At 33.9% G+C, this 14,162-nt stretch overlaps 1 protein-coding gene across 1 annotated transcript in view; it reads right to left on the bottom strand.

The window, feature by feature from the left end:
* Positions 1-14,162, bottom strand: part of Ush2a (usherin) — a 746,720-nt gene that overhangs the window by 267,505 nt on the left and 465,053 nt on the right. Inside the window, exon 37 of the mRNA XM_047521110.1 lies at positions 11,643-11,822. Within this exon, the coding sequence (XP_047377066.1) occupies positions 11,643-11,822 (180 nt within the window). The remainder of the gene's footprint in view (positions 1-11,642; positions 11,823-14,162) is intronic.

Below are 14,162 nucleotides of genomic sequence, written 5' to 3'. Positions count from 1 at the left end.
GTTGCCTTTCCTTATCCCAAGGAAATATGTTCCAAGACCACCAGGAGATACCTAAAATCCCATATAGCACCAAACTCTTCCTATATAATCCTTTTTCCTATATATACCTGCTTCTAATAAAGTTTGATTCATAAATTTGGTACAGTAGAGATTAATAACATTTATAACCAAATAAACATGAATTTCTTTTTTCCTTCTTCACAGCTTAACAGAAGATTATGGTTATTCACAGACTGTAGAAACCTTAGTATATGATTTCTTTTTCTTTCCTTATTAAGTTGATGAGTTACATCTTTTCATTCAAAGGAAGCACTTGTGACTTCTCTTTGGCATATATGAACAGCCAGTATCACTACTGGCACACTGGGGCTATTTTTATTAGAATAAGGGTTACTTGAAAAGAGTGGTATGATACTGTAGCTGTAGATCTGCTGACTGGGATGGCTACTCAGTAGCAGTTGAATAGCAGACACAGCATGGTCATGCTGTACAAGAGAATGATTCAGAGTTCAGTAATGGGATGAGGTGAAAGGAGATTTCATCCCATGATTCAGAAGAGCATGCAATCTAAAGCTTATGAATTGTTTATTTCTGGAAATTTCCATTTCATATTTTCAGACTACAGTTGACCCTGGGTAACTGAAATTGCAGAAAGTGAAACTACAGGCTAGATGGGTTACTGAAGTAAGCATTATTAACTTCTGACTATGTGCTTAGAGACACAGTAAATGGTGAGAAACATACACAGAGAGAAAGATCAGTTATGATCTCTCTAACAGCATTCATTCATTCATTTATTCATCATTCATTCATTCATTCATCATTCATTCATCCATTCTTTGCCATGAATTTATGTATCTATATTCCACTAGATGAGACATTACACATACATATGAGACATTTAAATAAAAATGGAAGATAGTATAAGTTCCAAAGTCGTTGATGGAGTGTGAATGAAAGCACTGACCTCATAAAGCATATACCAGGGCTAGGGTTATGGGTCAGTGGTAGAGTACTTGCCTCGAATGGGTGAGGCACTGGGTGTGAGCCTCAGCACCATGTAAAAATAAATAAATAAAATAAAGGTATAGTGTCCATCTACAACTAAAAAATAAATTTAAAAAATAAAGCATATATTTGATAACATTACATTCTAGTTTCATTTTTCCCAATTAGTAGTCAGAATATCATAGTGGTTATAATGAATGCACCCTGTTGTTACAATCAAATTAAACTTATTCTTCATTAAGTTTTATAGGACTCTCGAACCTTTAGACCCTGGGTGGTCAATACCTCTTTATAGAGATATGACAGAAATTTCCATGATATTGCTAATGAAAAGAGATTAGAAGTGTGGTGATTAAATATCTAAGATATGTTAAGGTTTGTCTCACTTTTGCAAGAATATGTATACAAGCAGGTAAATGCTCACAGAATTTTATGCAAGTCAGGCACAGAGTCTGCCTATGATAAAAAAGAAAACAATAAAAGAATAAGAGATTATTTTAAAGAAATAAAGCAAAAATTTCTTCAGGGCACTATAAGAATTCAAATAAAACTTGAAGTTGCTTTCAAACTGCAGAGCTAGTCAGACAGACTTGATTTTTTTTTAACCTTAAAGATTTAGATAAACCTTTCTTCCAAGATAAAAAAAATAGAAAGGGGAATTGTACTTATTCTTTTTAAAAATATGATTTTTAAATATCAATGAAACTTAAAGCAACAATATTTCCTACTCCACTCCCCTGGTAAAGGAGGGAAAAAAAATGTGATTTTTTAATTAAAGTGTTTTTCTTTTTTTTTTTTTTTTTGGTCTGTCTGCCTTGCCCCAGGACGCTCTAAAGATAGCTCTTAATTGTGCGTGTGGGCGTGTGTATTGCTATATAAGCCACATGAGAGTATGCAAATGTGAGAAAAATGTGAGAAGCTGGCAGCCCTTTGCTAGGGGCTTGTTGAGTCCATGGTAAGCACACTTCAAAGTTCCTTTCCCTCTTCTCCCTGGCTCAGAAGTTAGTTCCTTTCTAAAGTGCTTTTATAAGCAGGAGGTTCACTGTCAAGATGGTGAATATGAAAAGTGAAGAAAATTTCAGCCATTATAAAGTAGAAATGTATCCCTCTCTTTTTTGCTCATGATACATCATTTTTTATAAACATGCACACACACAGCAGAGTAAACTATCATTCCAAAAGGTAAAGGTAAAAACTTTTTATAAATGTAAGTGAGCATAGTAGTGCAGTATGTAGTTCAGTTCTTACAGCTGGGAGAAAGCATGGGTTAAATTAAATGGCCTAGTATGTGTTTTCAAAAATACACTATTTTATTAAGAGTTTAAATACTATTTATTTGTTGAATCCACCTACTTTATTACCTTCAACGGGTTGATTTTTCCAGGGGAAAAATAGCAGCACATTTGGATGATATACACAGAAGTAAAACATTATGCACAACTATTCTAAAGATTCATATGAACTGGGTGTAATATAAATTGTGTAGCTTTTAATATGCTGAAAGTAAAGACAAACCATCTGTTTATGTGGTGGAATGTTGTTGTTTTAAAGAATGCTATTCCTCACCATCCTATATCTTCATTGTGGCTTTTACATTATAAAAGGCAGTTAATCTCATCTTTCCTTCTACCCTCTGAATAAAGTAATGTACCATCTTAGCCTTCTGTTTATTTCCATTTCTAACGTACAGTTATTTTTTTTTGTTCCATTCCTTTGCACCTTTTCAATTTTTAAGATCTACCATGGTCATCTGTGTGTTGAAATTTCTACTTATAGCTTGCCAATAAATCAGTGAGTGTGGATCAGCTGAAGAACAGAAAGCACATGTGGATGGGCTCTCTATTTTCACAGGGCAAGAAAACTTCAACGATTTTGAGAACTATTAATTGTATTTTGAAAAGTAGCATTTTGACATTTTACTAAGAGAGATTTTAAAAGGCATAGAAATATTTTACTGTTTGGTGCACTACAGTGGATGAGGAAAATGTCAGATAAACTGAGGTTTTTATTTGCAATTTTTCCCTCTTTTTGATCTCTCCCTGTTTATTGAACTTTTAATTGCTTTTAGCGATGGTATATAAAACGATATCATTCTCCCTATAGTTGGCCAATAATGCTATCCACAGTCCACTCCTCTGAGTCTTAGGGATTTTGGTTGAAATTAGAAAATTGAAATGTCTATTTCTTTCCTTAAAAAAATTGAAGGAGGAAGACAAATTCACTTGAGCAAATCATGCTCAAAATCTCAGACTGGGTTCCTAATCAATTGAAGGTATATAATCAATGCATATATATATATATATATATATATATTTTTTTTTTTTTTTCCTTCTTCTAAGGTAGAGCTGTTTCAATACTTAACCTAAAAGAAGAATTTCAAGATTCTGTCCCTGCCCTCTTAGTGGGCAGGCTGCTCCCAGATGGACCATACCATCCATACACTTTCTTCTTTTAAATAGTAGGCACTCTCTTTACTATTCTTAACCAATTTGCCAGACTAATAAAAAAATTTCCATTTATTGTGTTGATAAATGTTTATTTCAACATTTGATTACTGTTTATTTCAAGGACAAAATTCTGCAGCCACCAGTAGAATTATATACTTAACCAAGACCCAGATGTATTTATTTATTTATTTTATTTTTATAGACTGCATTTTGATTCATTGTACACAAATGGGGTACAAATTTCATTTCCATGGTTGTGCACGGTGTATTTTCAAAAGTGTTATGTCAGCTTGCTTCTCATTGTAATGTCACTTAAACTGATGAACTAGTAAAATAAGAGAAATTTGCTTCTATGAAAATGATTTCATAAAACTTAAAAATCCTGACAATAAAACAATACTGTCAAATTAGTGCTGGAAAAATAACTAAAAGACTGGAGAAAATATAAAAGTCTAGAAAGAGTCTGTAATTACATTATTTCTTATTTTTTTAATTAAAGGAACTTTTTAAAAAGTGGGAAATATAAGCTATGCATTATAGGTACTTTTGTAATAAAAATGCTGGACTTATAAATAGGAAGGCAAAAAACTAAAAAAATAATGTGGCCTTGTATAACAATAATTGGTAGGTAAATTATGTGTTTTAAATTAAACTGGTATTCAACATATATTTGGAGTTTTAAAAATGTTCTACTTTAACCACCATTATCAGTTAATTGTCCAACTGCCAGTCACTAAAGATAAGTTAATTGAAATGGTGTTTTTGGTACTAGGAGTAGAATCCAGGATGCTTAACCACTGAGCTACACCCCCTGAGCTTTTTATTTTTTATTTTGAGATAGGACCTTGTTAAGTTGCTGAGGCTGGCTTTGAACTTCTGATCCTCCTGCCTCAGCCTCTGAAACCACTGGGATTATAGGCATGCGCCACCAGGACTGGCTTAAAATGGTGGTTAAAACAAAGAATTAAACACACACACCCATATACACATATACACACAAACACACAAACACACAATCACACACACACAACATGCCTCCAAAGGACCCTATGTTATTTATTTCTATGGTGCCATGGCAATCTTCACAAGACTAAGATAAATTAATTTTAGAATAAATTCATCCCTAAATGTTGGATTCAATTCTAAAAAAAGATTATCCAAATAAAAGACACAAGAATAACAAAAGATAAATTTCAAGATTATTTTCCAAGTTATAACTACAAATGTTTTGGTCATTTATTTAGCAAATAGTTTGTGCTAGGCACTGGGGTTATAACGATAAACAAATCAAACACAAACTGAATTGATTCCTGCCCTCAGAGGTCATGGTTATAAGCAAAAATCTGAATATTTGAGTTCTAGATTTGAGATATAACTAAAAATAATTATGAAAACCATCCACATATAATAGGAGCTCAGAATTTCCCCTATATTATTGAGTTACAACCATTTTTTAAAAGCCATTTTGATACACATTTTTAAAATCTTCTTCCTGAAATAAAATGCAAGGTAAATTTTCATATTAGGAAAGATTTTCTTATATCTTCTTCAAGGAAAATGACAAAGCATTTTGTCCAATTTTTAAAATTTGATTTTTTTGGTGCTAGTATACCAATATTTCAAAAATGAGACACATTTTCAGAAAAATTATATAATACCTGAGTGTATGTACACACACACACACACACACACACACCCCTAGTGAAAACCAAGTAGTAGATATTTATGGGAGACTTTTATACTAACAGGTCAGGAAATCTTCTGTAGCCAATTTGAGGCAAGTAGAGGTTTCTAAGTGCTTGCATCTTTGGCCTTGACTTTTGAAAACCTGAGTTCATTAAGCTCTGTGGAAGCCCAGCCCAGTTTGACAGAACCACCCTGGCAACTTGTACACTCATAGAAGAAATAATAAAGAGTGGTTGTTTTAAGTTGCTAAGTTTTGGGGTTGCTTGTAAAGCAGCAATTGATGTATCCTAAAGTCTAAAAAAAAATGAATTCAGTAGATTGATCCATGAGAAGTCAGAGGCTACCATATTATTTCTTTAGCAATATTATTAGGCAAAAATTACATGTTTACATTTTAAAGAGCAAATGTTTCACTTAGTAACTTAAAAGCATACTGACCGAACTACTAAGTTTTTCTAGTCAATAAAAAGTGAAATAAAGCGTGAATTTCAAGAGTTAACTTTTCAAAAATACTCTTCTAATTATCTTCATAATTAGAAAAAGTTGAAAACTGTTTTGCATAACATTCAAATTCCTCTCTTTTGGTTAGCATTAACGAAGTTAGGAAAACATTCAATCAGGAATAAAATATATAGATAATGGAAATTCAAAATCATACAAAATAATATTCAGTAAGTAGCTTGATATGAGTACAAAAGATAGTTCTAGTAAGAAAAAAATTAAGAGACTTTTCTGTCCATTGATATCTCAAAATAACCAAGGAGAGTTTGATGGAAAAATTATTTACAAATTATTATTCAGAGGCCAAGGGTTAGGGAGAAGATACAAAGGTGATTTCAAATGGAAATCATCCTCCCACCCTCCCTGCTTCGTACAGGTTCCTTTATACATAATCCGTAATCCTTAGCAGGGTTACTGGTTTGGCCATCTTCCTGTCAATACTCACAGGGGTGAGTGTAGGACAGGTTAGGAATGCAGGAAGATAAAATTATGCCAGTCTCCATAGCTGTGTGGAAGACAGATTTTCCCCTTAAACTTTTAGTTATGCATTCTCAGTCTATAAGGGTGAGGACAGCTCTGGGCAGGTGCTATGATTTGAATATGGTCTGTTCCACAATGGTTCATGTGTTGGAAACTTGGTCCTCAGTTTGGTGGTATTTAGAGTTAGTGAACCTTTAACAGTTGGGGCTAGTGGGAGGTACTGGGTCACTGGATGCACCATCCATGGAAGACATTAATGTAGTTCTCTTGAGACCCCAGTTAGTTCCTAAGAGAAGGGTTAACTATAAAAGAGCAAGAATGTCTCCTTCCAACTCTCTGGCTTCCTTTCTTGAGAGTGATCTCTCCCTCTTTCATGTGCTGCCCCTAGATGCCATATGCCAAGGTGTGATGTGCCAAGAGAGTCTTTACTGGGACTGAGCAGAAGTTGGTACCATACTCTTAGACTTCCAAAAGTGTGAGCTAAATAAACATCTTTCTTTATAAAGTACTCAGCTTTATGCATTTTGTTATAGCAACAGAAAATGGATTGGTAGAGTAGGAAAACAGAGCGAAGCATGTAGCAAGCACCACATGTTTACCAAAACAGGCACTATACCAAGCATCTTGAATATACTGTGGTGTTAAATCCTGTGAACGATTCTATCATGTGGAAATTACCATCCTGCCTGTTTTCTGGATGAACAAACTGAGGCTGTTCTATTTCTAGATTCACTCTTAGTCTCTCAGTGAGTGAGTGAAAGAGGTAGATTTAAATTCATATTTCTAGGACTCAAAAGTCTATGCTTTTATCATGTGCAAGTTTTAATTCCTAACAGATATCACTCCTTTCATTTCATTGATGGTTGTAGGTGGGGAGAGGTATCAGGGAAGGAGGAAGAGTAAAAAAGACCCTCTAAAACAAACCACTCTCAACTGTTCTGCTTTCTCACGTTTGGATTTTCTAAAAACACATTTTGGAAAATGAACAGGATACTCAAGCATAGGAACTTCAAAAATTATAATAATTCTCATCCATTTAAAAGTCTAAGTAACAAATTATTTACTGCCAAGGAAAAACCTGATTAAGTTCACAAACTAAAGGGGCTCTGAGTTCCTTTCATTATTACATTGAAGCAGTTCAGAAAAAGATAAACAGAAGAAAATTATTCCTTTTGGAAAAATATAAAACTTTCATAAAAAATCTGTTTCTAGCTCGTCAGTATGGAATTTGTCACTAATCATTTTAAACTATGCCCTTTTATGCTTCTTCTGTCTCTTTTCGCTTTCTGAGTAGTTCTTTGATGTAACAAAGACAGTTTCAGACAAGATTTCAGTTCATCTGAAAAAAAAAGGTTTAAGTCTGGAGGCAAAATGCAGTGTATTTAAAATTTATATACTCTATAATGCCTTTGTTCTGAACTTGAAGATCCTGCAAAACTTCTAAGCTGCTTGGCCTTCTTCCTCTAAGCTCATTTGTTCTTCCTGTGCTTATTATCATGCAACTGTGACTTTAACTCGTGGCTCCATCATTTAACTACATGCAGAGTCATGGCTGACCCTTTCTGATCAATTGCCAATCCATACAGGTTTGACTGATAAAAGAGCCAATTAGATTTAAGCAAATTAAGGGACATCACCAATGTCAACCACTTATTAAACTGAATGCTGAATTCCATGCATACAAAGCACTAATGCACTGAGCCCCATTAAGCGCTGAAATCCTAACCCCATTAGTAACTCCAGACCTTGAAGGGGTAAAGGCCATAGGAAAGTTTCATATTTATGGATTAACATTTGGATTCCGTTTTTATTTTTTTAATTCTTTTCCTAGAACTCTTGAACTTGTACCATAATGCTATTCAAGAGCTCAGATTAAATATATTCTTCATTTCTAAGAGTATCTTAGAGCTAAATATGAGCATTATGTTATTACAAACAACCTAAAATATTGTAATTATAGAAGTACAAAAACCTGAGTGCACAGAGGTAGGTGAGGATGTACTACATAAATGAAAATAAGAGAACTCCTCCAGTTTTCCAAATAACACTTAAAAGTAAAATAATATTTTTAAAGTAAAATGTGTGAGTTATTTGGGATGTGCCCCTGTTCACCTACATGCTGAGCTATCGATGGCATAATTTGCTTGCTTTCATTTCAGTGTTCACATAACTTGGTTTTATCATATTTTTAATCACATTTTTCTCTCATCAGAAAAGCAAATAGCTACTAGCAGATCAGTTGTTTGTAACCACCCAACTAAGAGACACGTACCATGTCAAAATTCTTCATATTGTGTTCCTTTACCTCTCCTTTCCAAATTCCTATACAAACCAATGACTGTTCACCCTATGTTCACTGGAGAAAAAGTAACCGCTCCAGGGGAGAAAGCAGAGCAATGAGGTGGTGAAACTTGGGAATATTTCCTACCTCCAGAATTCCCTCCCTCCTGACAGTCAGGAATGCAATTATGTTTACATGGCCACAGCATTCCTACCGTGGACAGCAGTGCACAGAAAAGGTCACATTTTTGCAGCTGACGACCAATAAGGTGGCTCAGGTAAAGATGAAGCCTGGGCAGCACTGGAGCAATGATAAGCTTATGATTTTAAACTGGTAATTAAGCTATCTTGACTGATTTATTTATTCATGCATTCACCAATTATTCATTATGCACCTACCATGTGTCATGTTTGGTCTAGGCACTGAAGATAAAAATGTGAATAAGAAACAGTCCCTGCTGCTTAGGGTCTCATAACCAGTGATTGTGACGGTCAAATTAAACAGGCGATTTCAATGCAACATGATTGTGCTCTGGGACACAGAGGGGCCCTGTCTCCATCTTTGTTGGCAAGAGACAACTTGATGATGGACTGATTTCTCAGTGGAAACTAAAAAACGAGTCAGATTTGGCAAGAGCAAGGAGCAAAGGGAATTTTCCAGGTCACATTTTATGCAAACAGTGGATAAAGAAAAAAAAAAAAAAGAAATAGCATTTTTGTTTTGTCCAAACTTTCTATGATTATGTTTTTAATCTATACTGAAAAGAAAATATAGCTAAATCTTATGCAATCTAGCATTGAAAGATTCTAAGAATTCAACATCACCATAAAAGAGATCTAATGTTGAAATCAGAGAAATGGCAATAATGATAAAATCCAAATACAATGGGCGAGTAAATAGCACATAGAAACTTCTCTGCCCATAAGTCGGTTTGCTCCTGTATATTGTTCATTTATTATTCATTTCAGTATGAAACACAGTTCACTGGACAGGGGCATGGAAGATTTCTTTAATAACTCTCAGTACTAATTTAATTCTACTTAAACACACATATTCTAGTGAATGCCACATGCTTTTCAGCATGATTTTTATGTGTAAATCAGGATAATATGTTTTCAGATCATTAAGTAAAAGGAAGCATGAACTAAAACCTATTTAATCAATGAGGTATCACCTTTAAACTGCCACAAGGTCATAAAAAAGATAATTTCAAAGCTATAAGTTTCCTAATTGTAATCAACAACAATCTAATGATGAAAGAAAGTATGTCCTAATGGCTATAATAAACTTGAGTGAATCTCTGTCTGTCTTTGAAGACATTTGCTTCCTCTTTGGGTGAAGAACCTTCCCCTAAACTCTGGATTTCTGAATACATACCACGAAAGATTGCATTGGGCTCAGAGAACATTATGATAATGACACAGATAAGCATCCTCAGGGTAAGAGGAAGATAAGCCTCACTTAGCAGTTTGCCTCTGTTCCACTGCATCACCATAAAACAATGTTTTAGTTTCTTCTTGTTTACATATTATTAACCCTTCTACTCAATACATCCACGCAGTGTGTATGGAGTTATAGTGGGAGCTTGCTATTTTCAACTGAATCATCTAATAACAAAGGATTAGACCAAACATTCTAAAATATACAAGCAATGAATTTAATCAGGTTTATTTTATCAATATAAGCTAAATTCTCTAAGTTATACATTATCTAAATCACTGTGAATGCCATAAAATGAATATGTAACTAAGTATTCTATATACCTGCTAAGAAAGTATTAGTGCACAACTTAAAATCTCTATTAAAGCATCACTGATTGCTCTTTGATTACTAAATGTGAATGAAGGGTGTTAAATACTAAGGTTTAGAGTCATCACAAATTTCTACTATTTCTGGCAGATGGATTAGAGGGGAAAATGAAGATATAATTACCCAAAACTCCATCCTTTGGTTATATTTTATTTTGTGATTTGGTCTTGAATTAGAAATAAGTGTCTATCCAAATTCAAATTTTTAAAATTAATTCATGAAATCTGGTACTAACCCATGTTGATCAGTGCCCCTGCCCAAATCTCTTTTAAGCATTCCTTTCTCAAATATTGTGGCTTCTGTGGTTTAGATTTTCAAGTATGTTAGTAAATATCCATTCATTAATTCTTATAATGTCATAAAAGGAAAGAATTGTGAGTGGTTCTTATGCCACACCAGGTAATGAATCTTTTCCTGGGGAAAGACTACCACACAAATTGCAGATACACCTGTATTTTCCTCCAGTGATGTGGCATTTTTCTGCTCTTAAACTTTTTGTGACCAGAGGGAGAGTTAGTTACGAAGCTCTGCAGATGGCTGATAACGAGATCATGATGTTCTCCCTCAGTCTAGGACACACTGTTTCCTGGAAGTCTGGTTATAGGGCAGATAATTATGAGTCCTGGGGTCCTTCTTCTTGAATATTTTCAGAAAGCATACATTCCTAAACATTCAACTGAGAATCAAGCCTTTATTATGAGGCATGCTTTCTGTTCAAGGGCCATACATACCAATCTGAGAGGGAAGTTTCTTCTTAGAACTTAGTTTGCACAAATAGGATAAGGTTGGAGTTGATTGCAGACTGAACTAGCATTGATTTTGGTTATTTTTACTAAATTGAGTCAATTTTTAGTAGAAATATTTAAAATGTACCTAACCAGACTGTATTACATTTCACATATGAAAGCAGCACCACTGAAGTGTAATCATTAGGATATACAGTTAAGGTGTTTGTCCAGCGGTGTGAGTGGAATATTCCTGGTTTATCAGTATAGTGCCTTTTTTGCCAAATGCAAAGGCCAAAGTATGCATCTAAACTAGCTCCTCAGAAAGCCGACAATGAGAAACATTTGCACTTGAAAACTAAAGTTCTAATGTAAAATATAAACTTTGAATCTAGGTGAAGTCTCAAACAAAAAGCATTTTCAACCTTCTTAACATGCAGAAAGACTGACATGTGTGTGTGTGTGTGTGTGTGTGTTCAACACATATACATATATACACAAGTAGTACAAGATGAAAGCAGTCTTAACATAATAACAAAAGAATATCAATAAGTCTCGATAAAACAAAATGAAACAACCAGAGATTCATCTGAGCCTCTAAGTTCCAGAAAAACTTAATTCCAACAATAAACAAGATATTCAACGGTGACTTAGGGCTAGGACAATTAAATAAAATTAGAGAGCCAATATTTTTCATAGACTTACCCCCTGGAGGCATTGCAATTGTTATAGCGTCACTTATCAAACTGCCTTGGCTATTGGAAACATTCACTTGGACAGTATAGTTAGTAAAAGGAACCAACCCATCGATGGGCACCCAGAGGTTGTAGTCTCCACTGCTGTGCATCACTTTTGTGCCACTCAGAAGGGTGTAGTCATTATCTGCTGTTTAAAAAAGAAAATTATTGACCTTAGTATACATTTAAGGATTCCTTCCTTCTATAGTTTGAAGATGGGGGGTGTTTCTGAACATCCTATAATAAATAGCACTATAACAGCACCACCCTAAGCGACACTGTGTGTGCTCTCATCAATGTGCAGTCTTATGTTGTTACATTGTAAACAAAACCAAACCTGGGCGACATCTCCAATTCATTCATCATGGTGGTTGAAATAACTTGACTGATGTTTGAAGATAGTTTGAAACCATATGACACGTATCTTGTACAGAAGAAAAAATATTGTACATTTAAATGGATTATTTGATGAGTTGTATTAACTTTTTCAAGGTTTTCTTTTTATCCTTGAATTTCTATCGGCGTGCAGATAGAAATAACACATTTCCCTCGTCCAAGTAGAATGATCCTAGATATAAATAGTATACTCGGATACGTGTGAGATGTTTTACATATCATCAACTGTGGTATTTTCTGCTCATTTTGCTGGAGAGGTGGGTTGCTTTCCTTGTATTTAATACACCTTCACATAGGAATTGGTCAGAATATCCTAACAAGCAACAGGAGATTTGAGATAAATCATGTTCCCTTTGATCAAATGTGCATTTTAGTTCTATTGGAAAATGCAGGAGGTATCTGACTGTATTACGGAATGACTTCTGGTATATCTCACCACCACCACCCCATCCTCACCACGCTTTAGCAAACCCATTCTCAAGTCCCAGCATATCAAGGACGTGGGAAAATACTGGTGCTTAACAACAGTGTGTTCTCTCTCCTTTGCAGCACTGGATACGCTCAAGATTAAAAAGAATTAGAAATTAAGGTTAAAACAAGAAGAGTGTTAGAATTGAAAACTATAATATTTATTTCACTTTCTATATTAAGACTTTCCTGAGAAGTTTACATGAGGCAATTATTTTCCAGAATATGGCTTAATTTTAGTCAAATATTACTAATGTGCAATAATTACTCTTTATAAAACATGGAAAAAAAGAATCATTAAGAATATTAATATTTACTTCAAATAGGCCTTTTTTGTTTGCCAAAACAGTTTTTTAAAGGTACATTTCATCTTTCCTAAAAATTCTACAGATAAAGGCAAATGAATAAAAAACAGAATAATTGGACTTCATTGGGCAAACAAGCATATTTGCTATATCTCCAGGTACTGACATGATCTTTATTGATTAAATAATTAAAAAGTATAAAATGACCACATGCTAAAAATGATCTTGGCATTTTATAGTAAAGTAGTTTTAATGTTTACAATATTCACAAAAATACATTTTTAAGACAGTTTAGTAGCAAAGCATATTGCAAAGGAAAGAACATAAATTTGGTTTTTGGAGGGTCCTACATACAAACCAATCTGTCCTTGTATTTTTTAATAATGCACCCTTTGCAAAGTTACTTAATATTTATAAACCTTTCATTGTTAATCTGTGAAATAGGAATGCTAATTACAGTGCAGGATGATTGTGAGATTTGAGTTTATTTCTTTATTATATTCAACACATAAGAGTTGCTCACAAACACCTATTATTTGAATATTTTTTTGGGTTCCTAAATATACTACATTAAATAGAATTGGAATAATACTACTCTAAAAGACTCTGCCTATGCTGCCATCAATATGTATACTTTTTATTTTGTTGCCTTGTGAACAAAACGACACCTGAGGTAACATCTTCAATTCATTCATCACAGTGATCAAAATAACCAGGAGTTATGCTACTGTTTTTGTTTTTAGTCTGGACAACTCATACATTCTAGAGAAACATTTAGAATTTGCACCCTGTATTTTCCCCCCTCAGTAGCAATTACCTACTACTAAATTCTCTGTCCCTCCCAAACTAATAATGTATTATTAATAAAAATTCTATGGCTTTCAATGAACAAAACAATGGTAATCTCATCCACTACTATCATACCATTGTCCCATCAGGTTATATTTCAATTCTGAAATTAATGAAGCTCAAATAATGCAAAAGGGGATCTGATGGTTAGTTATGACATACTCATTTTCATGAAATATGGTTAAGGCAGACAAAAACTTTAAAATATGTAGAATTTTTAGACACTTGTAACGATTTTGGGATGGAGAAAGTAGCTGAAAAATTTATTGCAGCCAAATACTTGGGTATAAGTGTTTTCCATTACAAGAAGAATTCCCTGGTAGCATACAATAATTGACCACTCTGGACTTGAAATTGGCACATTCAAAGGAGTGGTTTATTTCAGAGAATAAATGGTCCTTATAGGCTAAAATAAAAGAATAACAATTTTATTTTCAGTAAAGTCAGATAAATAGACATTTGTAATTTAA

Source organism: Sciurus carolinensis, chromosome 12 (genome assembly GCF_902686445.1).
Source record: "Sciurus carolinensis chromosome 12, mSciCar1.2, whole genome shotgun sequence".
In the NCBI taxonomy this organism is placed as follows: Eukaryota; Metazoa; Chordata; class Mammalia; order Rodentia; family Sciuridae; genus Sciurus; species Sciurus carolinensis.
This window is presented reverse-complemented; position numbering and strand designations above follow the sequence as displayed.